This window comes from Anomaloglossus baeobatrachus, chromosome 2 (genome assembly GCF_048569485.1).
Source record: "Anomaloglossus baeobatrachus isolate aAnoBae1 chromosome 2, aAnoBae1.hap1, whole genome shotgun sequence".
Taxonomy (NCBI): Eukaryota; Metazoa; Chordata; class Amphibia; order Anura; family Aromobatidae; genus Anomaloglossus; species Anomaloglossus baeobatrachus.
The window spans coordinates 429682947-429710149 of NC_134354.1; the positions used below are offsets into that span (position 1 = coordinate 429682947).

The 27203-nt window shown below is 41.4% G+C and overlaps 1 protein-coding gene across 2 annotated transcripts in view; it reads left to right on the forward strand.

Moving 5' to 3' along the window:
- The window catches only part of BRIP1 (BRCA1 interacting DNA helicase 1), a 455971-nt gene that overhangs the window by 347314 nt on the left and 81454 nt on the right, over positions 1-27203 (forward strand). For both annotated transcript variants that reach the window (XM_075336237.1, XM_075336238.1), the window contains exons 15-16: positions 23250-23409; positions 23969-24090. In XM_075336237.1, coding sequence (XP_075192352.1) covers positions 23250-23409; positions 23969-24090 — 282 coding nt within the window. The remainder of the gene's footprint in view (positions 1-23249; positions 23410-23968; positions 24091-27203) is intronic.

Below are 27203 nucleotides of genomic sequence, written 5' to 3' on the forward strand. Positions count from 1 at the left end.
AGACAGCCGGACAAAGAGACAGATGGGCAAAGAGACAGACGGGCAAAGAGAGAGAGAGAGACAGGCAGATTCAGAGATTGAGACAGATTGACTGATTTAAATACAGACAGAGAGATAAAAACAGACAGACAAGGAAAGAGACAGACAAGGAAAGAGACAGACAGCGACACACAGACAGAGACTGGGAGAGAGACAGTTACTATCCCGGGCAACGCCTGGGTACTACAGCTAGTACATATATATGTGAAAAAAAATAAAATTATGGCTGCTAAAATGGGGAGTAGGTCTGTTAATGGGTATGTAGTTGGCATAACTCTAGCATAGTATAGCTGCACAGTTAATAATAAAGCTCCATCTACATTTATGTAATGACTGTTCTACACAGTGCTATTTTTTTTTTGTTGAATATGTCTTATAAGGCTTCTAATTACTTACTATTCACAGTACTGTTACACTGTCCCCGAAAACAGACTTGCTAGAGACCCCTCTCGGCCTAACTGACCTCGAGAAGACCAAATAGTCACATTACTTCTCCTTTCTAAAAATTAATTCTTGTTTGGTTGTTTAAAAAAAATGTTATTTGTTTTCCTCATCTTTAGGTTTTGCTTTTGCAATATCTATAAGCTTTTTCCGCAGGGTTTGGTGTGCAAAAGATTTCATTTTTCATTACTGTTGTCACAGTTCAGACTTTCCATTATTTAACAAGGTTATTAAAAAATTGATGGTATTTTTGTACCAGAGAGACATCCTGTAGGCTGCAGTGTTGATTTATGGCATCGGGAACACAGTTCAGTGCTGCTCTCTGCTATGGTGGGAGGCACTTTGTCACTGTCCCAGTAGAGAAATCATACCATTGAAATACCTTGCCCTCCGAGCTGAGCGAGGCACACTCTGTCTTCAAAATCTGAATCTAAATAATTTAGTTTTTACCATGTATTTGTGTGCATACTCCAAACATAATGCTGTTCATAATACTATGCTTACTTACACTAGAGGCTTTAAACTTCATTAACCATTTTACCCTTTTTATTTATTTTTTTATAAGAATTTCACACAGCTGTCAGCCAGCAATTCAAAACTGTATGCCTTTGTATAATCAGGGTCTCTTGCAAGAACAGTCTTTATACTTAAATCAGTACTTTCATATAATATTTCTATAATATTTTTCTAAATTGAAATCTCATTTGACACTGTTGCCAGTAATATTGTAGTGTGCAACATAACTCCCAATATATAATACACTGAACAAAAATAGAAACGCAACACTTGTTTTTGCTCCCATTTTTCAAGTGCTGAACTCAAAGATCTAAGACATTTTCTATCCACACAAAAGGCCTTTGTTTCTCTCTTCACAAATTTGTCTAAATCTGTGTTAGAGAGCACTTCGCCTTTGCCGAGATAAGTCATCTACCTCACAAATGTAGCATGTCAAGATGCTGATTAGACAGCATCATTATTACACAGGTGTGCCTTAAGGCCGCTTTACACGCTGCAACATCGCTAGTGATGTCGCTAGCGATCGCACCCTCCCCCGTCGTGCGTGCGTCACGGGCAAATCGCTACCCGTGGCGAACAATATCGTAGGTACGCGTCACACGAACTACCTAACGACGTAGCTGTGGCCGGCGAACAACCTCTTTTTTTAAGGGGGCGGTTCGTGCGGCGTCACAGCGACATCACACAGCAGGCCACCAATAGAAGCAGAGAGGTGGAGAGCTGCCGCATTAACGTCACTCCACCTCGTTGCCGGAGGACACAGGAACGCTGTTGTTCATCGTTCCCGGGGTGTCACACGTAGCGATGTGTGCTGCCTCAGGCATGACGATCAACCTGCGTGCAGAACTAGCAATGATATTTGGAAAATGAACGACGTGTCAACAATCAACGATTTTGTGAGTATTTGGGATCATTAGCGGTCGCTCGTACATGTCACACACAACGACGTTGCTAACGAGGCCAGATGTGCGTCACGATATCTCGTTAGCAATGTTGCTGTGTGTAAAGCCGCCTTTAGGATGGACACAATAAAAGGCCATTCTAAAATGTGCAGTTTTATGACACAACACAGATTTTGAAAATTTTGAGGGAGCGTGCAATTGGCATGGTGACTGCACAAATATCTGCCAGAGCTGTTGCCTGTAAATTGAATGTTCATTTCTGTGCCATAAGCTATCTCTAAAAGTATTTAAGAGAATTTTTCAGTACCTCCAATTGGCCTCACAACCACAGACCACATGTAACCACACCAATCCAGGACGTCAATCTGGCATCTTCACTTCCAAAATCGTCTGAGACAAGCCACCAGGACAACTGCTGCAACAATTGGTTTGCATAACCAAACAATTTCTGCACAAACTGTCAGAAGTCATCTCAGAGAATCTGCATGCTTGCCATCCTCATGGGGGGTCTCCACCTGACTACAGTTCATCGTAACTGATTTGAGTGTGCAAATGCTCACATTCTATGGTGTCTGTTATGTTAGAAAGGTGTTATATTCATGGATGAATCCCGTTTTTTCCTGTACAGTGTACATAGCAAACTGCATATATGGCTTTCTGTGGGTAAGCTGTTTGCTGATGTCAACGTTGTGAAATGAGTAGCCTATGGTGGTGGGGGGGTTTATAGTATGGGCAGGCATATGTTATGGACAACGAACATAGGTGCCTTTTTATTTTGTCATTTTGAATGTGAAGAGATATCATGATGAGATATTGAGGCCTATTGTTGTGCAATTCAATCACGACCATCACCTCATGTTGCCGCATGATATTGCATGTCCTCTTGTTGTAAGGACCTGTACACAATTCCTGGAAGCTGAAAACATCCCAGTTCTTGCATACTCACTGGACATGTCATCCATTGAGCAAGTTTGGGATGCTCTGGATCAGAGTATATGACAGAGTGTTCATGTTCCTTCCAATATGAAGCAACTTCGCACTGCTGTTGATGAGGAATGGACCAACATTCCACAGGCCACAATCAACAACCTGATCAACTCTATGTGAAGGAGATGTATAGCACTGCGTGAGGCAAATGGTGGTCACACCAGATACTGACTGGTATCCTGATCCCTCCTAATCCCCCCACTACTGTAAAACTGCACATTTCAGAGGGGCCTTTTATTGTGGCTAGCCTAAGGGGTGCTTCACACACAGCGAGATCGCTGCTGAGTCACGGTTTTTGTGACGCAGCAGTGACCTCATTAGCGATCTCGCTGTGTGTGACACTGAGCAGCGATCTGGCCCCTGCTGTGAGATCGCTGCTCGTTACACACAGCCCTGGTTCGTTTTTTTTATTGTTGCTCTCCCGCTGTGACGCACAGATCGCTGTGTGTGACAGCGGGGAGAGCGACGAAATGAAGAGAGCAGAGAGCAGGAGCCGGCATCTGGCAGCTGCGGTAAGCTGTAACCAGGGTAAACATCGGGTAACCAAGGTGGTTACCCGATATTTACCTTCGTTACCAGCCTCCGCCGCTCTCGCGCTGCCTGTGCTGCCGGCTCCTGCTCTCTGCACATGTAGCTGCATTACACATCAGGTTAATTAACTCAATGTGTACTGTAGCTAGGAGAGCAGGGAGCTAGCGCTAAGCAGTGTGCGCGGCTCCCTGCTCTCTGCACATGTAGCTGCAGTACACATCGGGTAATTAACCCGATGTGTACTGTAGCTAGGAGAGCAGGGAGCCAGCGCTAAGCAGTGTGCGGCGCGGCTCCCTTCTCTCTGCACATGTAGCGACGTTATGATCGCTGCTGCGTCTCTGTGTTTGACAGCTAAGCAGCGATCATAACAGCGACATACAAGGTCGCTGTTGCGTCACAGAAAATGGTGACGTAAAAGCGATGTCGTTGTCGCTGTCGCTATGTGTGAACCCAGCTTAAGGCACAAACACCTGGGTAATAATCATGCTGTCTAATCAGCATCTTGATATGACACACCTGTGTCTCCGCAAAGGAGATGTGCTCACTAACACAGATTTAGACAAATTTGTAAACAATATTTGGGAGAAAAAGGTTTTTTGTGTCTATAGAAAAAGCCTTAGATCTTTGAGTTCAGCTCAAGAAAAATTAGAGCAAAAACAAAAGTGTTGCTTTTATATTTTTGTTCAGTGTATGTTTAGGCACTCAAATTAGTATACAGCAGCTGGTACAGATCATAAGTATGTGGAGTCAGGTATTATTTCTGTCAATGATTTTTTTTAATTTTTGTTCAACTTGAACCTTATATAGAATTTTACTTGAATAGGTATTTCAGTTTCCGCAAACATGGTTTACTTGGTATAATAAGAACTATGAGACATATAAATAATTGACCAGTGCACATCTCGAATCATATTATATGCCACTCCATAATAGACTTAAGGCCGCTTTACACGCAACGACATCGCTAACGCGATGTCGTTGGGGTCACGGAATTCGTGACGCACATCCGGCCTCGTTAGCGATGTTGTAGCGTGTAACACATACGAGCGTGACACGCTCGTTGACACGCTGTCCAGTTCCCAAATATCGTTGCTGCTACAGGTACGATGTTGTTCGTCGTTCCTGCGGCAGCACACATCGCTGTGTGTGACACCGCAGGAACGAGGAACCTCACCTTACCTTCAGCCGCCGGCAATGAGGAAGGAAGGAGGCGGGCGGGATGTTACGTCCCGCTCATCTCCGCCCCTCCGCTTGTATTGGGCGGCCGCTTAATGACGTCGCTGTGACGCCGAACGAACCACCCCGTTAGAAAGGAGGCGTTTCGCCGGTCACAGCGATGTCACTAGGCAGGTAAGTAGTGTGACGGGTCCGAGCGATGTTGTGCGCCACGGGCAATGATTTGCCAGTGACGCACAACCGATGGGGGTGGGTACGCACGCTAGCGAGATCGCAGCGTGGAAAGCGGCCTTTAGAGACGATAAGAGAAAGACAGGAGCATTCATAGGCTAGTTATAAAAGTAACAACTTTATTGAGTATATAAATATTAAAAATTCAATTTTTCACAAAAAAATGTGAATACAATACAATAAGGTGCCAGATGTTAATAACATCTATGCTGCGAACTGCATAGCTCGGGACAGGTGACTATTCATGTGTGTGTTCAGTGTATACATGCGTCGTGCGGAGTGCGGGGGGGTTGAGCCGAGCGGGGCCATGGCGCTGAGGACGTCCGTGCTGGGAACTGCATGGCTGGGGACAGGTGACTATTCGTGCGGGTGTGTGTTCAGTGTATACATGCGGGGGTGGAGCCGAGCGGGGTAATGTGTGCGGGGGGGTTGAGCCGAGCGGGGCCATGGCGCTGAGGACGTCAGTGCCAGGGACTGCATGGCTGGGGACAGGTGACTATTCGTGTGTGTGTGTGTGTTCAGTGTATACATGCAGAGGGAGGAGTGCGGGGGGTGGAGCCGAGTGGGATAATGTGTGCGGGGGGCGGAGGTGAGCGGTGGGTATGTGTCGGCTGGGTTGCCGGTGTGGGCTCCCAGGGGTGCAACACTCACCGGGGTGTCGGGGCTCCGTGTGGGTGCGGGGAAAAGTGTTGGGCGTCGTCCTGTCGGCCCGTAGTTCGGGCTGTTTAGTTAGGTGAGCCCGTTGGTCACAGGCTCTTTAGCACGCACGGTGTGGCGACGGTTGTCACTGTAATGATGTTATTTTGGAGCAAGACAGACAGAATAAGGCAATTATATATATAGATAGGTTTCCTAATGGAACCAGCCTTTTTAGTGATGGAAGGGATTAGTGCTTGTGGGGAAATTCATATGTCCAGTTGTTGATCCCCAAATCTGACGGCAAGCTACAGGCTGCTGTTTACATATGGCAGCCTGCAGTTTGTCAGTGGACAGCAATGGAATATAGATTTAGGCTATGTTCACACTTTGCGTTTTTCCGGGGGTTTTTTTTTTGGGGGGGGGGGGGTTTGCAGCATTTTTTTCATGACTTAAAAGCTGCTTTTTACAATTTCTGCAAAGGCTATGAGATTTCATAAATCTCAAGTACATGATTGCTTTTTTTTATTGACTGAAATGGAAAACTGCTTCGTTTTTGAATGAAGCAGCATGCCAATTCTTTCTTCATTTTTGCAGCATTTTTCACCATTGAAAGCAATGAGAAAGTTCAGAAACACTGCAAACTACTACGTTTTTGCTGCATTTTGGCTGCTTTTGTGGTGAATGAAACTAATTTTATTAAACATCTACTGTAGACAAATGACAGCAAAAAAAGGAATTAAAATGCTGCAAAAACACTACATAAAAATGTGTTTTTGAAAGCAACTTTTTTACTGCCAAGAGAGCAGGTTTTGGCTGCAGAAAAAACTCAGCCAAAACGCAACAATTGAACACAGCCTTACAGGGCAAAAGCTAGATAATTCCAGTGACTGAGGAAAGCAATTCTGAGAAGTGTTGCTTGAGAAGTGAGAAATCACTGGAGTAGGTATAGATATTAGTTTAGTGGGGATTTTCCTGAAGTGTGACAATCACTATAGTTAGTAATCTGGGATCCCCATATATCTCAAATAATTGACCAAAATTGTCAGGTTCAGCTGGCTTACCTAATGTATGGGGGCTTAAATGGGAGCTGAACTTTCAACAAATTTGGCATAACTCAATTTGACAGGCAAATCTAATAAACTATGTAATATTAATTATCAGAGAAATCTACTTCTTTCTCCACTTATGAGCCTCTACTTCTCCTCCCCCCCTGCCTCCTGAACTCTTCCTTAATTTTGAAAAAGAAGCTCAAGGGATACTGCTGGTGTGCTGTTAAGTAAGTTGAGCAATGCACAGAGATCTGAGAGAAGAAATATACTGAAGGAAAGGGAAGAAAGCAGAGACATACTGCAGAAAAGGGGCCTCTGTATAGAGGTGATCAGAGGATGATATACCGCAGGATGGGGCTCCATGTACAGAGGCTTAAATTAGTTGAACTGTAATTGTTGCAAGCTGCTGAGAGTCCAGTGATTAGTAATGTGAAAGTGTAAATGCCACTCTGTTAATACATAACTTTTGCTATATGAATAAGTAGGGCAAAATTTGCAGTTTCACATCACTGATCTCAAAGTAACAGGCACAGTTTCTTTACACTGCACTGCTCCTCAACAACAGGACAGTTAAGCTCTGCTAGAACTAGGTAATTATATTAACAATTCAGATAGCTATTCTGATATACAGTATATGGCTGAAGATGAAATTAAAAGAAAAAAAGGTTGGTGCAAATATACATGAACTTTATTGACTAAAATGCGTTTGCAAATATAGTCACAAAGACTGAGGTGCCACACATACAAGTGGATAATTCTATCATAAAAAATACACTTGGTCTATTATATAGAACAGGGAGGTTGATACAAGAATACTGTAATGAAGATAATGCCTAAGGTAAAAAGAACGTATCATAAAGTGTTTAATGTATATTATATACAAGCGTATTCAAGTATTGAGGATGTAAACATGACCCTAAAATGCTAAGTGTTAGAAGGAGTCGGGAAAGAGTGTTTTAAACACATAGGGATCCAAAAAGGTTGACCAGTGCAGTCAGTCGCACAGTACGATTGACTGCACAGCCCCAAACATGGTATTATGCTGCTCACAGTCCCCTAATTGCAGTGTGATAGCCAAACAGTCCCATACACTGTATGATGGCCAAATAGTCCCATACACACAATATGTTGGCCAAATAGTCCCCCACATGCAGTATGATAGCCAAACACCCCCTCTTCACACAGTTTAATGCACCCCTTGTACTTACTGATAATTAAAAATAAAACTACTCAACTAAACATGTATGCACTGGTATGGTCTATGCACTGTGTAGACTAAGGGCGGCTTTGCACGTTGCGACATTGCACGTGCGATGTCGATGGGGTCAAATCGAAAGTGACGCACATCCGGCGTCGCAGTCGATATCGCAACGTGTAAAACCTTTTTGATACGATGAACAAGCGCAAAAGCGTCGTTATCGTATCATCGCTGCAGCCTCCGACATTTCCATAATGCCGGTGGAGCGACAGGTGCGATGTTGTTCCTCGCTCCTGCGGCAGCACACATCGCTGTGTATGAAGCCGCAGGAGCGAGGAACTTCACCTTACCTGCCGCCGGCTGCAATGAGAAGGACGGAGGTGGGCGGGATGTTTACATCCTGCTCATCTCCGCTCCTCCACTTCAATTGGCCGCCTGCCGTGTGACGTCGCTGTGACGCCGCACGACCCACCCCCTTAGGAAGGAGGCGGGTCGCCGGCCAGAGGGACGTCGCACGGCAGGTATGTGCGTGTAAAGCTGCCGTAGCGATAATAATCGCTACGGCAGCTTTCACTAGATATTGCACGTGCGACGGGGGCAGGACTATCGCTGCAGCATCGGTAACACATTGTTACTGATGTCGCAGCGTGCAAAGCCCGCCTAAGGCTAAGTTCACATTTCCATTTTTTCTTTCAGTTTCAATCCGTCGCCTTGAGGAATGACGGTATCCTAAAAAAATATGTAGCAGGAATCCATTTTTTCCCCGGAGACTTCTATTAGCGACGGATTGTGACTGATGGCCTTGCGTTGCATCCGCCACGTGATGGATCTGTCGTTTACTGACTAACCGTCAGGCTGGAGCAACGCTGAATGTAACTTTTTTTACAGCGGCAAAAAAAACGGAAGCCGAGGCGTTTTATATTGGGAGCCTATGGTCGGCGGAATCAGTCGGTATTCGTTGAATGACGCAATCCGGCGACGGAACAGTCTGTTTCTTCTGGTCATGCCCAGAGCCAACATAAATGAACGTCTTGTCAGGAAAATTTTCTCTCTCTCTCCTCTCTTTCTCCTCTCTTTCTCTCTCCTCTCTCTTTATCTCTCCTCTCTTTCTTTCTCTTTCTCTTTTTCTCTCTTTCTCTCTCGTGTCCTGGGATTGCTTCACATACATTTTCAGTACCACATGACCTTTCACACACATAAAAAAAAACCCGAAGGATTCCGTTTTTTTACCCAATCCATTAAATTATTTTGACAACAAAGTGCGATGCATCCTTCACATCAGTCACAAAACAGATTGTGACTGATGCAAAACAACGGAAGTGTGACCTTAGCCTAAAGCTCAACACAGCAGATGCAATCTAGTGTCCGCATCGCACCTGCTGCACTGACACTCAGTCACACAGGCTGATGGGTGGAATAGAAAGCCAACAGCTCCCTAATCTACCATTGTATTCACCGATATGTGTATGTGGACAATGAAGATGCTTGTGAATTTGAGATGTCAAGCAGAGAGGCGGCTGCCTGGCGTGATATTCCACTGTATCATTTGCTTTGGCTTTACTGGTCCTGCAGGTTAGAGAGGGACAACCAAAGAGCCATATGTTACCTACAGGGCGCACTTTTTCCTAGGTCTGCTCTGGACCATCAATGAGATTAGGTAAAATGGGATTTTCAGAGCAAGATAATCTTCCTATATGGGCAAGAGTATTCCTCTGGTATGGGGTTGTGTCGCCCAGGGTTATGGGGTACTCTGTCCCGGGTGGTGTATAACTGGGGAATGTCACTTTGGTGGCTGTTGCCCGGTTCCGTGCCCTGGGCCCTTTTTGAAAAGGGGAAGTATATACAGGGGAATAGAATAGTGTTCACACGTGATGCCAATTGCGGTGTTGCGGCTATGTGGATGGAGCCGCCGCTGCACAATGTCCACTACTGGGGCTGGTGTTAATGTCAGCCTAGATGGTAGGCCCCCTGCAAGCAGGGCCGGGCCCCAGAGGGTAGGTGAAATGACGGGTGTCGGAAGAAGGTAGTCCACACAAGGGGTTCAGTGCAACTGGTTCTTTACTCACTTTTTCTGGTGGTAACTAGTTACCGGAGGCCGGCTGGTTTCACCTTCATGTCCCCTTCGTGCCAGTTTAGTAATCTGGTACCTTCTTCCCCTACACCTGTCTCTGGTTGGTGGGTCCCCGTGACAAAGAGCAACAGGGGGTCCCCGAACGGTGGTTTTCCACTGCAGTTCGTATGATGGTAGCATGAACCCTATGGGGTTGGCGTCTCTGGTCCTATCCCCGGTTCTCTCTTTGCTACTGAGTCTCGGATTTTTAAAGTCAGCAAGGCCCTTGATGGTCCCCTCGCTTTGCACTTGTTAACAGGCCTGCTTGGAGCTTCTGCATGTCCTAGGGTCCTGTACCCCGTTAATACGTAGTTCCGGGAGTACTCCACCGGCAACTACCCTCCTGTGCACCAGGTTACTGTTCACTCCTAGTCAGTGCGCGTCTTCTCACTTCATCTGTCAGACTCCTAGTGTCTGCCCCTCCCACCTGGTCAACTAGTGGACTGAACTGGCTCCACCTCTAGGCGGCCATCCATTGGTCCGACCCTAGCCTTATAACATTCTTTGGGGGATTGTTGGGGAAAAACTGGGATTTTGTAAAATGTTTGTGTGTGACACTGGTCTTACGGGGCCCTAGTGGGTAGGCCCTGCATCCTGGTGAGGATGCATAACCTTGTAGCTCCCTGATGGCTTCAGGGGCGCTACATTTTTATCACCTAGTTGAATATTTGCCTCAGTAAATTGCTGTATTTCTGAAGGCTAATTAAAGTCCAAAGCACTACTGTGTGGGTGTCACTAATTAAAAAGTAACCATTCAAAATATCTTGATGTATCTATGTATTGTCAAAAATGTACCCTGTACTGCACATCCACTTCCAAGTATGGAATGAATTTAACCAAAATCCATCATGGATGTCTAATTATGGGAAGAAGGAGATCTTTCCTTTAAGAATGTTGGTTTTTCTTGTTCTCTCATTGGGGACTTAGCTATTTTTAAAGTAAAGACATAAAAAGTGATGACTTTTAGGCATGGGTTGGCGCAGTGATGAATGTATCTACCTTAAAAAATAGTAGGTTGATATGTTCTGTTTGTTTGGTATTTTCTTGATTTTTCTTTTATTCTGGATAATTTAGAAAGAATAAACAAGAGCGGTCAGTCATTTAGGTCGTTGGACTCATCTGTGATTGCTTGACATGTTCAGGTGTTTAACTGCCCACATGTTCATGCTGAATAATTACTAGAATCATCTGTTCTGAATGTAGTTTGAATTACTGCATTTAATGCAATCTTTAATGTTTAAGATTGTGAGCATCTACAGTGCTGGCCAAAAGTATTGGCACCCCTGCAATTCTGTCAGATAATTAACTCAGTTTCTTCTTGAAAATGATTGCAATCACAAATTTCTTGGTATTATCTTCATTTAATTTGTCTTCAATGAAAAAAAAAAAAATTGTCATAAAGTCAAATTGGATATAATTCCACACCAAACATAAAAAGGGGGTGGACAAAAGTATTGGCACTGTTTGAAAAATCATGCGATGCTTCTCTAATTTGTGTAATTAACAGCACCTGTAACTTACCTGTGGCACCTAACAGGTGTTGGCAATAACTAAATCACACTTGCAGCCAGTTGACATGGATTAAAGTTGACTCAACCTCTGTCCTGTGTCCTTGTGTGTACCACATTGAGCATGGAGAAAAGAAAGAAGAAAGAAGACCAAAGAACTGTCTGAGGACTTGAGAATCCAAATTGTGAGGAAGCATGAGCAATCTCAAGGCTACAAGTCCATCTCCAAAGACCTGAAAGTTCCTGTGTCTACTGTGCACATTGTCATCAAGAAGTTTAAAGCCCATGGCACTGTGGCTAACCTCCCTAGATGTGGAAGGAAAAGAAAAATTTCCGAAAGATTTCAACGCAAGATTGTGCAGATGCTAGATAAAGAACCTCGACTAACATCCAAACAAGTTTAAGCTGCCCTGCAGTCCGAGGGTACAACAGTGTCAACCCATACTATCCATCGGCGTCTGAATGAAAAGGGACTGTCTGGTAGGATACCCAGGAAGACCCCACTTCTTACCCCGAGACATAAAAAAGCCAGGCTGGAGTTTGCCAAAACATACCTGAGAAAGCCTAAAACTTTTGGAAGAATGTTCTCTGGTCAGATGAGACAAAAGTAGAGCTTTTTGGGAAAAGCCATCAATATAGAGTTTACAGGTAAAAAAAAGAGGCATTCGAAGAAAAGTACATGGTCCCTACAGTCAAACATGGCAGAGGTTCCCTGATGTTTTGGGGTTGCTTTGCTGCCTCTGCCACTGGACTGCTTGACAGTGTGCATGGCATTATGAAGTCTGAAGACTACCAACAAATTTTGCAGCATAATGTAGGGCCCAGTGTGAGAAAGCTGGGTCTTCCTTAGATGTCATGGGTCTTCCAGCAGGACAATGACCCAAAACACACTTCAAAAAGCACTAGAAAATGGTTTGATAGAAAGCAGTGGAGACTACTAAAGTGGCCAGCACTGAGTCCAGATCTGAATCCCATAGAACACCTGTGGAGAGATCTCAAAATGTTTGGAGAAGGCACCCTTAAAATCTCAGGCACCTGGAGCAGTTTTCCAAAGAAGAATGGTCTAAAATTCTAGCAGAGCATTGTAAGAAACTCATTGATGGTTACCGGAAGCGGTTGTTCGCAGTTATTTTGGCTAAAGGTTGTGCAACCAAGTATTAGACTAAGGGTGCCAATACTTTTGTCTGGCCCATTTTTGGAGTTTTGTGTGAAATGATCAATGATTTGATTTTTGTTTCATTCTCTTTTGTGTTTTTTCATTGCAAGCAAAATAAATGAAGATAATAATACCAACGAATTTGTGATTGCAGTCATTTTCAAGAAAAAACAGAGTATTATCTGACGGAATTGCAGGGGTGCCAATACTTTTGGCCAGCACTGTATGTTTTACTGTAACCAAAGACCACACTGTAACCGTTTGTGATAAGTTTGGTGAATGTTTAATGTTCAATAAAAATTGCATGTTTTTTTTTTTTAAAAAATTATGACTAAGAACATTATTTTCTTATTTATTGACTAAAGTTGTTAGAGAGAATTTTTCATTTCCTTTATGCCAGTTTTCTTGCATCAAAAAATTAGCAAAATTTGAGGGTGTTTGAACAGAAAGTTTGCAATTTCTGGTTGTAGAAATAAAAACAAAGCAAAATCCTGTTCTTTTTAAAATGGTCAAGGCTAAGGGGTACTTTGCATGTTGCGACATCGCTAGCATCGGCTAGCGATGCCGAGCGTGATAGTACCCGCCCCCGTCGCACATGCGATATCTTCTGATAGCTGCCGTAGCGAACATTATCGGTGCGGCAGCTTCACACGCATTTATCTGCCCTGCGACATCGCTCTGGCCGGTGACCCGCCTCCTTCCTAAGGACGTCACACGGCAGGCGGCCAATAGAAGCGGAGGGGCGGAGATGAGTGGGACGTAAACATCCCCCCCACCTCCTTCCTTCCACATGGAAGGCAGGTAAGAGATGCCGGTGGAGGCAGGTAAGGAGATGTTCCTCGCTCCTGCGGCTTTACACACAGCGATGTGTGCTGCCTCAGGAACGAGGAACAACATTGTATCTCCTATTGGTGCGACATTATGAAAATGACCGACGCTACACAGATCACCGATTTTCGACGCTTTTGCGATCGTTAATCGGCGCATCTAGGCTTTACACGTTTCGACGTTGTTACCGGCGCCGGATGTGCGTCACTTTCGATTTGACCCCGACGATATCGCAGTAGCGATGTCGCAGCGTGCAAAGTACCCCTAAGAACAGTGTAACAAATTTACTGTGTATGCATAGAGAAACCTGACGTACCTAATAGACCAATTCTACACCTCAGATGACTAAAGCCTGCTTTACACGTTACAATTTATTGTGGAATCGCATTTGCGATCGCATCCTCCCCAACAGTTTGTGCGGCACGGGCAATTTCTTGCCCGTGTCGCACAATGTTGTAACCCCCGTCACACGTACTTACCTCACAAATGACCTCGCTGTGGGCGGCGAATAGCCTCTTCCTGAAGGGGGAGGGAAGTTCGGCGTCACAGCGACGTCACACAGCAGCCGGCCAATCGAAGCGTAGGGGCGGAGATGAGCGGGATGTAACATCCCGCCCACCTCCTTCCTTCAGCATTGCCGGCGGCCGCAGGTAAGCTGCAGTTCATCATTCCTGTGGTGTCACACGTAGCGATGTGTGCTGCCTCGGGAACATTGAACAACAGGACGTTCGATTTTTAGAAAATGAGCGACGTGTCAACGATGAATGAGAAGGTGAGTATTTCTGCTCGTTCATAGCGGTCACACGCTACCATATCACTAACGATGCCGGATGTGCGTCACTTACGACGTGACTCCGCAGACATCTCGTTAGATATATCGTAGTGTGTAAAGCCCGCTATAGGCATAGATTTCATCTTCTTGCACAAAGATATGGCCAAAAATGAGCCAAGTTTTTTAAGTGACGTGCGCCTCAACATATTTGGTGCACCTTACAGTAGCGCTGTGAAGTCGGTGTCTATTTTGGTGACATCAGAGTCGGTATAAAATGGAATGACTCCAACTCGTAAAATATATAATACATTTTGTACAGTGGTTCAATGCAGTATGTGATTAATATTTGGGAAAGTTATGAAATGTTCTATAAATGTCGGTTCTCTAAATGATCAAAAAAAATCTAGACTTTTAGTTGAGATGAATCTAGTGCAATTCATCTCACATGATATATGTAGTGAAGCTCTTCCTCTACAGTTAAGGCTAAAAACAAAAACATAAAGAATGCCGCAATCATCTCAGAACTGCTAAATACTCTAGAGTGGATAGGAAACTGGTGTTAAGGCAAGTACATCTAAAATCAAGTCTTGTTGAAACTGCTTCACATCTCTCTAATTATCACATGCACTGTGTTGTGTACATGCTTCAGCTAGCAATAAGAGATAGTCTGCAAAAGGAACATGCTGGAACTCTGATTGGAAAAGTGAGGACATTGGTTATTGCTGCCAAAACCCCTAAAATTGATTCCATCTTGAAGAGATGCAAAAAAAAGGTGTAATTGTCGATCAAACCACTCAGTTGGGCAGCACTTATTTTATGATTCAGTGATTGCTTGAGCTGAAACCCTTTTTTGTAGACATTGCCAATCCTCAGGTAACACTAAATGAAGGTCAATGGACATAGGTGGCTGAATTGAAGCAATTGCTTCATCACCCATTTACTATGACTAAACAATTACAAGCTGAGGATTTATCTCCTGGCATTTTCATAAAGGAGTGATAGAACTTGCTGTTTTGCCTGTCCCAAAGTTGAGGTTTAATCGCAGATGGCATGGCTGCTTCAATGAAGTGGAGAGATACGCTGCTATTATAGCATAAAATTCTTCTGGCAGCTGTATATGTGGACCCAACTCATCGTATATTGCTGGATGATCAATAGCTTACTAAAGGAAAAGAAGCTCTGACTGAGGTAGCAGTTAGGATGACTGAGCTACAGGACTGCCAAGACCAAGAGGACTTGGATCCTGAAAGTTCCCATCTTCAGTCTCATCAGATGAGGAGTTTAATTTTGAAGAGTATTCACAAGACATGGAGCAGCAAAGCGTTGCCGCAAGGAAAAGGCTTCCATTCCCATAGCTAACAGATTTGACCAAATTTCAGTAAAATTTTTCACTTGCTCTCAAAGACGTAGAAGAATTCAACCGTTCATCAAAACTGACTGTGCATGAGGCAATTCCTTTATATCCGGAAACTGTTAGAGATGTTGCCCATGTGGTTACGGCTTTTCCTCCAACCCAAGTTACTATAGAGAGGTTGTTCTCTGGCCTTAAAATTATTGGGTCAGATTTGATGTCATCTATGAAGGAGGCTCTGATGGAAGCGATAATATTTCTCAAAACAAATTTATAGGCTGCACAAATATTATTCTGTACATTTTTGTTAAAAAACTGTGTTTTTCCCACTTACAGCAGAGTGTATTGCATATTTACAATTTATTAAAGTTTTTTCCCATAAATATATTTTATGTTCTATCTAAACAGCTTGATTATTTCATCATAATATTGATTAAAAGCCTAATGTTACCATTGTACTACATTAAACTGATCACAAACATGTCATGTATGACAGTGTTGGAGTTGGATTCAGAATCAGGGAAATTGAGGAGTCGGAGTCAGAGGTTTATCTTACTGAGTTCACAGCCCTGCTTTACAGACTCTGGGTTCAGGCGTAGCATATGAAACATAAGGCTTGATCAAATCCCTCTTTCTTTATATTTTGTAGCACTTTTGGATTTTACAATTAATTGTAATTAAGATGCGCTAAAATAGTATGGATTTTTTTTTTGTCTTGTCAAATACAATTTTAAAAAGCAGCTTTTTTTATTTGCAATTCAGATTGAACTTCTACTTGACCCTTCAATTCTGTTTTTATCACAGCAGAGAAGCACTTTGAGCGTTGCTTACCCAAGAAGAAAATATAGGCAGCAAACACGATAAAGCTTGCATGGGAAAAGGCTTTTAGATCAGTGATTCTCCACTGAGACACTCTTAACCTTTTTCACTATCAGCAGTGTTGATACTATGATGTTATTAACAATGTAATGGATGTTTTTCGTCATATTTCTACCAAGTAACAAAGAAGTTGTTTCAAGTATTCTTTGCTTTTCTGTTTGATGAAATGCCCAATGGGTTCTAAGAGGTAAAAGCTAAATAAAATGTTCTGGGAATTACGTTTTATCTGTAAATCATTTTACCATCCCTTAGTTAGGAATCCGAATGGTTCATTTGTTTCACAGCTCTGTAGCGCAGAGATATTGCATATCACTTTATCTATAGTCCACTTGGAGTGCTAATTTTGTAGTCTCTTTGCTAGCATAAAATCTCTGAAATTATTATTGCTATAACAGTTTTACTGGTATCTTAGTGAGTATACAGTCAATAATATTTTTATCAGACACTCTTAAGGCCCCTTTACACACTGAGACTTTCTAGCGCTACAAAGTCTCTGGTGAGTAGCTGGTGAGTTGTCAAACAGGCAGACCTGGCCAACGACGCAACAGCGATCCGGACCTGCAGAACGACCTAGCTAGTCATTGGGGACGTTGTAAAGCAGCTTTTTGAAAGGGAAGTCGCTAACGAAGGCGCTGTAAAGGCCCCTTTACACACTGAGACTTTCTAGCGATCATGCTGCACAGCGGGAAACAAAGGACCAAAGAATGGTCCTGAGAGATGTGTAGTGATCAGCAACCTCACAGCAGGGGCCAGGTCGCTGATGTGTTTCACACACTGCAATGTCGCTGGGGAGGTCGCTAATACGTCACAAAACCGGTGACGTTACAGCGATGTAGTTTGCAATGTTGCAGTGTGTAAAGCCACCTTTACCGGTTTGCAATTTTATACTATCTCACTCAATTGTGCAGAACTAAAGCCCACTATTTACTGATAGTCGAGTAGAAACAGGACAGTTGGGGAACATACAGATGTATTCTTTCTTTTACTTATGATTGTAGCTGGTGAAAAACCTCAAACTAGTATTTAATTGAATTTACATGTGCATTAGGTCTACGTTTTTTCATAAACATTTTCCCTTGTATATCTTGTCATGCTAGAATAAGGTTAATGCTCAAAGGTATGCCCAGTGCCCATACTTATTTTTGCTAAACTAGTTTTATGCCGAATTTACACAAGTTGATGAATACAAAGGGGAAGGTTACCTATACAATTTTGTTGATAGTTATACAAAATGGGCATTAACCCCTTTACTTTATTTTACGTAAGCAGGCGTCATGGTCAGGAAGGAGTTTCTGCAAAATGGTGTATACTTATACCAGTGATCCGGCTAATAAAAGTTAATGTCCCCTATAAAAACTAAGTAAAAAAAAAATGTACAAAAATCAGAAAATACAGAAGAAAAAAATGAAAAAAATATTATAGCAAAAAATACATATAAATAAAAACAAAAATGAAGAAGGGACACATATTTGGTATCATCGCTTCCATAACAACCCGTCTTTTCATCATATAGCCTACAAAAAAAGTGGAATAAAACGCAATAAAAAAAGTCACATGTAAAGGAAAATTGTATTCCTGAAAACATCATCTTGTCCAGCAAAAAACAAGCCCCCATTAAGCTCAGTCAGCAAAAAAAGTAAAAAAGCTATAACTCTCAGAATATAGCAATGCATAAACAATTATTTTTTCTATAAAATTTTTTTTATTGTATAAAAGAAGCAAAACATAAAAAAATAATATAGATGTGGTATTGCTGTATTCGTAGTAACCCTAACAATAAAGCTGTCGTATCACTTTTACAGCACGGTGAAGAGCATAAAAAAAATAATGAATTTAAAAACTACAATGTCATCCCACAAAAAAAGCCCTCACACGACTCTGCAGAAAAATAAAAAAACAAAACAAAACTATAGCCTTCAAAATACGCTGATGCAAAAAAAACAGTTTAGTAAAAAAGCGGGGGATCTTTTAGTGTGATGGAAGCCAAATCTAAAATAAAATTATTTAAATCCGTTAATGCTGAATTAACACTGATCTGAGGAATAAAGACGTCTTAACACTTGTACTGCAATTTGAATGGCATTATGGCTTAACCCCCCTCCTCTGCCCCCCCTCCAAAACAAAAAAAGTAAGTTAGCAAAATCTGCACTCCCAAATCCAACTGCCCCCTCTCTTCTGAACACCACAATGTACTTAAACCATAGTTAATGTACACATATTTGGCATTGCATAGTGAGGTGAGTACGCTTAATTCGTGGGAGTAAGTCTGTCTCCATACGTACGAGGTGTGCACCATTTACAAGCGCTACAAAGACTTATTTACAATTTATAATTCTGCAACATTCACTGCATTTGACTCCATGTATCGATTCCAGGGTCAAATTTGTCACTACACCCATAAATTAATTTCCAGAGGGGTATAATTTCCAAAAATTGAGTCATTGGAGGGGATTTCTGCTGTTCTGGCACTTAGGGGCACTTAGGGAGCTTTGCAAATGAAGATTGAAAAAGAGAAGTTACATGCGATCACTAGATTAGGTAAAGCCTCAAATTAGGGTGCACGGATTCAAGCCGGCTCCTGAGTGTAGAAGACCGTGAACAAGGAAGGTTGTACCAGCAACTGTAGAAAAAAAATCAGTATGCTCACTGCACCCCTAGATGAATTCATTAAGGGATGTACGTTGTAAAATGGGGTGGTCAATTATAGGGGGGTTCTTTCATGTAAGGGGCTCTGCCAATCTGATATGGCACGCCCAATCTATTCCAACTAAATTTGAAATCTGAACTCCAATATGGTGCTTTTTCCCTTCTGAGATTTGCACTGTGCCTCAAAAGTAGATTTTGACCACATTGGCAAACTTAGGCGAAATTGTGTAAAAAAAATTGTACGTACGTTCCATTTTGTTCTATTACCGTTTTTGAAAATTTAAAACTTCTTCAAATGCGATATGACATCAACAAACTTTGCTAGCCAAAATTGTGCTCCAAAATTTAAATGGTGCTCATTCCCTTCTGAGCCCTGTCGTGCGCTCAAACAGTAGTTTTCCACCACATATGGAGTATCGTTATCCTCAGGAGAAATTGCACAACAAATTTTATAGTCCATTTTTTTCTACTACCATTGTGAAAATTAAAAAATTGTGTTAAAACAACATTTTGTAGGGAAAAATGTATTTTTTCATTTTCACAGCTCAACATTATGAAATTCTGTGTAGCACCTATGGGTCCAAGGTGCTCACTCTAGATTAATTCATTGAAGGGTGTAGTTACCAAAATGAGATGACTTGTGGGGGTTTCCACTCTTCCACTCTTCTATCAGGGGCTCTACAAACGGAACATGGCGTCTGCTATCTATTCCAGCCAATTTTGTGCTACAAAATTCAAATAGTGCTCTTTCACTTTCGAGCCTTGCCGTGCGCCTAAACAGTGCTTTTCCAAAATAGATGGAGTATCTCAACAAATTGTATGTCCACGTTCTCCTGTTACCCTTGTAAAAATGAAAAACTTTGGGGTTAAAGCAATATTTTTGTGCGAAAAATGTATTTTTCTATTCTCAACGCTATAAAGTTCTGTGAAGCACCTGTGGGTTCAAGGTGATCACACCTCTAGATAAATTCCTTAAGGGGTCTAGTTTCCAAAATGGAGTGACTCTGCAAAAACGACATGGTGTCCGTTATCTAATCCAGACAATTTTGTGCTCCAAAATTCAAATAGCACTTTTTCTTTTTCATGCCCTGCCAGGCACCAGAACAGTAGTTTTCCACCAAATATGGAGTATCTCTATGCTCAGGAGAAATTGCACATCAAATTTCCTGTTAACCTTGAGAAAATGAAAAAATTAAGGCTAAAGCAATATTTTTTTGTGAGGAAAAAGTAACATTTTCTTTTTTTTTTTTTTCCTTCCATATTGTTTTAATTCCTGTGAAGCATCTAAAGGATTTGAGAGGTTCAGTTTTTAAAATGATGTAACTTTTGAGTATTTTCTGTCACATAGATCCCTGAAACTCACTTCAAATGAGATGTGGTCCCTAAAAAAAAATAGGTTGTATAAATTTTGTTGGAAAAATGAGAAGTTACTGATAAACTTTTAACCCTTCTAACTTCCTAACAAAAAGAAATTGTTTCAAAAATTGGGCTTTTGTAAAGTAGACATGTGGCAGGCAAATGTTATTTATTAATGATTTTGTGTGATATAACTATCTGGTTTAAGGGCATAAAAATTAAAAGTTAAAAAATTGCTACATTTTCATTTTTTTGTCAAATTTTCGATATTTTCATAAATAAATACAAATCATATAGACCAAAATTTACCACTAAAATGAAGTACAATGTACAGAAAAAAAACTGATGGTACTCCCAACATGCAGTCTGAACAGGTGCAAAACGGAACATGACATATAATAACAAAAAAAGACATTTGTACTCCGAAATGCTAAAGTATGCAAAGCATGAATGTAAGAATATAGACATGCATTACTGCTGAAGGAAATCTAGGAAAAAATTAGATATTAAGCATACAAAAATGGCCATTTTGATATCTGCATAGTAGCCACATCAAGGGGAAGGGGTTAAGAGAGTTTTGCTATCATAGACATTTATGCCATCCACTGGATATTCTGTATAATAAGTCTTACCCTCAAGCTGTAGGAGATGCTTCAGGCTAGTATAACAAAAGAAAATTCAATAGCATATAGCAAAAGAGGCTGAATCACAAAACCCCAAAAAAATCACAGATAGCCACCTAACTATTATACTTAATTCACAAACTAAATTAAATATCATTGACCAGGGGAGATACATAGTGTTAAAAAATTATCTTTAATTAAATTATTATTGACCTTTTATTTAAATTATTAAAATCTGATACTACAACTCCACCATGCTTTGTGCTGGTCTGCTTAGCAAACGACACAGGCCGCAAAGATATAGCCTATACATACATACAAATATACATACAAATATATAAATATACATACAAACGTTCTCTTTCTTAGAACCATATCAGTTATTACCGTATTTTTCGGACTATAAGACTCACCCTGGTTTTAGAGGAGGAAAATAGGAAAATAAAATTTTAAGCAAAAAATGTGGTCATGACACACTGTTATGGGGTGAGGATTTGCTGCTGACATTGTTATGGGGGTAATGTCCTCAAATGCTCTACTAAGGTACCCCAGCCTGGTAATGATCCTCCTGCCTTGTATATGATCCCCATCCTTGGATATATGTACCCCATCCTGGTATATATTCCCATACTGCTATATACTGGCATCCTGCTATATACTGCCATCCTGGAATATGCCCTCATCTTGCTATATACCCCCATCCATCCTGCTATATACCCCCATCCATCCTGCTATATACCCTCATCCATTCTGCTATATACCCCCATCCATTCTGCTATATGGCCCCATCCTGCTATATACCCCCATCCTGCTATATGGCATGTATCCTGTGTCATACAAAAAAAAAATGTTTATACTCACCTTTCCTCGCTCCATGCAGTATTGCTCCTCCCCCTGTCAGTGGCGGCAGCAGCGTCGCTCATCTGTGTGGAGCCGTCACCGTTGTCTGCAGCATCGCTCTTCCTGTCTGCCTGTCAGCTGACCTGCGTGGAGATTAGCAGCGTGCACAGCGATGACGTCATCGCTGTGCTCACCGCTCTCTAACATAGATCAGCTGGCTGGCACAGACAGAAGAAGATCGCGATGCTGCAGGGAAGTGACCGGTGAGTATACCGTAATATTCACTGCCCCCCGCGCTGATGATGATGCGCGGGGGGCAGTGAATACAGCCGCATATGAACACTCCAGGCTGTAGTTGCCAGGGGTGATCATGCAGGCTGGCTCTTAATTATGCGCGTGCCCCCTGCCCACCTGTCAGCACTGGCTTCAGCGCTTGAGGGATGATGGGCGGGAGGACGGGCGTGCATATGTAATGAGCGAGCCCACGTGGTCATGGCAGGCGCTGCTACAGCCGGCTCGTGCCCCCGATGACCCGCTCCACCGCAGCACCCTCATTCCCCACAGCCACATTCAGACTATAAGATGCACCCCCCACTTTCCCCCTACATTTGGGGGGAAAAAAGTGCGCCTTATCGTCCGAAAAATACAGTAGATACTAGATAAAAGGGGGACCCTACCTAATTATAACACTGGGGCATTCTTGGCAGGTGGGTTGTAATACAACCCTAATATACACCACCCAATTTTAAGAGGATTACTCTTAAAGGTTTCTTCGATTGCTGATATATTTAAGTTCAATCCATTATCCAATATTTGATGTTGCTATAATTTTACCCGAATTATGGGAATTGAGAATAATGTAATCATTGCTTGATTCCCTGATATAATCTATTAAATATTGGATTACTTCATGGCCCTCAAAAAGATCCCCTGTTGATAATGAGCCTCTGTCTATTGTAGATAACGGTCGTAGTAGACCTGAGGATTCCTTTAGGTACAATTCCATTTATAATTTCATGTAGTCAGGCAATGGAGTAGTATCTTTTAGAGAAGATCCTCTGCCTATTAGAAGTCTATGCGTTTCACCAACCCTGTAATGGGTGGGCACATCAGGAGATAATGCTTTATATTATTGCACCAGGGTCTGATGGTGACTCTGGCAGTTTATATCGTGGCCAGAAAAGTGGCAGCTATTTTTTTTATGGAAGTTATAAAAACAACTGAGCAATTGTGGCATGCAGGGGAAATTTTGGAGATATACAGTATGTGAGTTTCAAATGTGGAACTCCAATGTCTAGTCAACTTTTATAGTATGAAGCTATAGTTGTCCATTAGGCAGAGTTACAACATTTTACACAAATCAATGTGAAAAATTGGAGACTGATTAAAATAAAATAATATTAAGGAACATTAAATATTAAAATGATAATTTAATAATAAAATAATCTGAATTAACATATTTGTTTTTTAGATGCTGGAAAAGTTAAAAGAGAGATGGATCCACACTGGTTTATGGGAGAGCTTAGAACAGATCAAGACGGTCATTAAAGAGCCTCAAGGAGGAGATAAAATGGACTTTGATAAATTACTGCAGACATATTATGATGCCATTCGCTTCAAGGGAGTGAAGGGTAAGTGTAGTAAACAAAAGCTAGTCATATATAAGTTGATGATGTATGTGTTTACATACAAAGAAGAAAAAAATATCTAAGGCCAAGCCTATTGCAGTTACTCTCGCTTCATTTGTAGTCCATAACGTTGTATGTATGCAGTTGTTGCACCACAAATACATCAATAGTGAAGACTTGGGGCACAAAATAATAGTAGCAAGCAAGTCTATTCGTTAACTTTGAAACAGCCCCCCATACCTATTAGATTAAAGGCGGTTAAGCAGCTGATATCGGGTTGATTTGCCAACAGTCTATTACGTATGTGGGCTTCCCGACTCTTTGCCAACAGATGATGTTGGGGGGAAAAAAACGAGTGAATCTTTTAGACTTCGATCAATTGATCTTTTTGGACTGTGAGTGACTCCTTCGGCAGTGTCTGTTTCATAAAGACCTTTGGAGTGCTCGGACGGGCATTTCGGTATATGGGGGAGTTGAGAGAAATGTCTGACGACTGTCGGCTGTTTAATGTATATAGGGGCCTTAAGGCTTACTTTATACAACTTTATTCTTTCTATTTCAGATGGTGCCCTCTTGATTGCAGTCTGTAGAGGTAAAGTGAGTGAAGGACTGGACTTTTCTGATGACAATGCCCGCGCTGTTGTAACAGTAGGAATCCCTTTTCCAAATATTAAAGATCTACAAGTAGGTTTACTATCAAGTGCAATAATTAAACTTTTTATTAATAAATGATGTCGTTGATAATAGTAAGAAGAAAACATGCAAAGAAAATATTTCTTTCAAAAATATATATAAAAATATACATGTACGTACTGTGCAACCATGCTCACCCCCCACCATATCCCATTTACTGCAATGCAGATGAGCATGTGTGCTCTTTTGATCGTTCTCCTTAGGATCTCTGTTTGTCATTTTAATGGAAAGGGTTGTTTTGCTGATTTTGAGAAATTCCACAGATAAACCATCAATAACTATGGTCCCAATCAAGTTTATGCACAGTATTTGCTATTTTCAGCACTTAAAATTTGTTGATTCTAGGTGTGGTACTTAAAAAGCAACTAACTTGGGCATTTTGTCATTGTTACTAGTTTTTCGGTGTCCAACACAGTCTTTTTCCAGTATAGAAATTTGTTTATTGAAATATATTATATGAATTTTCTATTACTATGTTATATTTAGAAACAGCTTCTGATATAGCTAATGACTGATGACCTGTCATACAGATGGTGCCGCTATGCTGCAGTGTGCACAATTTTATACATTTTGCCTCAACGAGGTGTCTATTTGGAACCATCCTTAGAAACCTAGTCCCATTCAGTGTAATGCCATAGTGATGGTTTAGGGACCTAAAATCTCATAGCAGGTACCATTTAATAGTTGTTGTTATGAACTATGGAATTGTACAGATCAGGGGGGATTTTAACACAATCTGTCAAGTAGTCTGAAACTAAAGCTTCTATTTATCCTGTGTCCCTTAAATGTCACTTTGATAATGAAATAAAAATAAAATCTACAATTGCTGCAAAATAGTAAAGAAAATAAATTACACAAACCATGTGTAGACATTTACATCAAGCTAGAGATTATCTGTTACTTTTTGCTGAAGGGCTAATTGTTAATCCTGACAACAGCTCAGATTCTTTCTGCTCTGTGTACCTGCCATCCTGTTCAACTGTCTGCTGCTTGATATGTGAAAAGTACGCACAAAGACAGAGGCCATATACTAATCTCAACATTTTTAGTAACTGTTCCACATGACGCTGAAAGGTTTGTAGGTCATTGCTTTGTTAGGTTGTTTACAAGCACCACTCTAGAATTACAAGTATGTAAAAAAACTATTTTTCTATTTTTAAACATGTATGTTAATATAGTGTGTGTGTGTGTGTGTGCATATGCATGTGTGTGTGTGTGTATATATATATATATATATATATATATATATATATATATATATATAAATACATACACACAGTGTGTGCAGAATTATTAGGCAAATGATTATTTTGATCACATAATACTTTTTATACATGTTGTCCTACTTCAAGTTGTATAGGCTTCAGAGACAACTACCAGTTAAGTAAATCAGGTGATGTGCATCTCTGTAATAAGGAGGAGTGTGGTGTAATGACATCAACACCCTATATAAGGTGTGCTTAATTATTAGGCAACTTCCTTTCCTTTGGCAAAATGGTTCAGAAGAGAGATTTTGACGGGCTCTGAAAAATCCAAAATAGTGAGATGTTTTTCAGAGGGATGCAGCAGTCTTGAAATTGCCAAACTGTTGAAGTGTGATCACCGAACAATCAAGCGTTTTATGGCAAGTAGCCGACAGGGTCGCAAGAAGCGTGTTGGGCAAAAAAGGCGCAAAATAACTGCCCATGAATTGAGGAAAATCAAGCGTGAAGCTGACAAGATGCCATTTGCCACCAGTTTGCCCACATTTCAGAGCTACAACGTTACTGGAGTATCAAAAAGCACAAGGTGTGCCATACTCAGGGACATGGCCAAGGTAAGGAAGGCTGAAAAATGACCACCTTTGAACAAGAAACATAAGATAAAACGTCAATACTGGGCCAAGAAATATCTTAAGATTGATTTTTGTAAGGTTTTATGGACTGATAAAATGAGAGTGACTCTTGATGGGTCAGATGGATGGGCCAGAGGCTGGATCAGTAAAGGGTAGAGAGCTCCACTCTGACTCAGACGCCAGCAAGGTGGAGGTGGGGTACTGGTATGGGCTGGTATCATCAAAGATGAACTTGTGGGACCTTTTCGGGTTGGGGATGGAGTAAAGCTCAACTGCCAGACCTACTGCCATTTTTTGGAAGACAACTTCTTCAAGCAGTGGTACAGGAAGAAGTCGGTATCGTTCAAGAAAAACATGATTTTCATGCAGGACAATGCTCCATCACATGCATCCAACTACTCCACAGCGTGGCTGACCAGTAAAGGTCTAAAAGATGAAAAAATAATGACATGGCCCCCTTGTTCACCTCATCTCAACCCCATAGAGGACCTGTGGTCCCTCATAAAATGTGAGATCTACAGGGAGGGAAAACAGTACACCTCTCGGAACAGTGTTTGGTAGGCTGTGGTGGCTGCTGCACGCAATGTTGACCGTAAACAGATCAAGCAACTGACAGACTCTATGGATGGTAGGCTGTTGAGTGTCATCATAAAGAAAGGTGGCTATATTGGTCACTAATTTAGGTTTTGTTTTTGCATGTCAGAAATGTTTATTTCTAAATTTAGTGCAGTTATATTGGTTTACCTGGTGAATATAAACAAATGAGATTGGAATATATTGGAGTTTTTTTAAGTTGCCTAATAATTCTGCACAGTAATAGTTACCCGCAAAAACAGATATACTCCTAAGATAGCCAAACCTAAAAAAATCCACACTCCAACTTCCATAAATATTAAGCTTTGATATTTATGACTCTTTTGGGTTGATTGAGAGCATAGTTGTTGATCAATAATATAAAAAATCTTCTAAAATACAACTTGCCTAATAATTCTGCACACAGTGTGTATGTGTGTATGTATGTACAGTCATGGCCAAAAGTTTTGAGAATGACACCAAAATTATATTTTCACATGATCTGTTGCCCTCTGGTTTTTAATTGTGTTTGTCTGATGTTTACATCACATACAGAAATGTAATTTCAATCATATTATGAGTACCAAAAGGTTATATTGACAGAATGAGTTAATGCAGCAAGTCAATATTTGCAGTGTTGACCCTTCTCCTTCAGGACCTCTGCAATTCTCCCTGGCATGCTCTCAATCAACTTCTG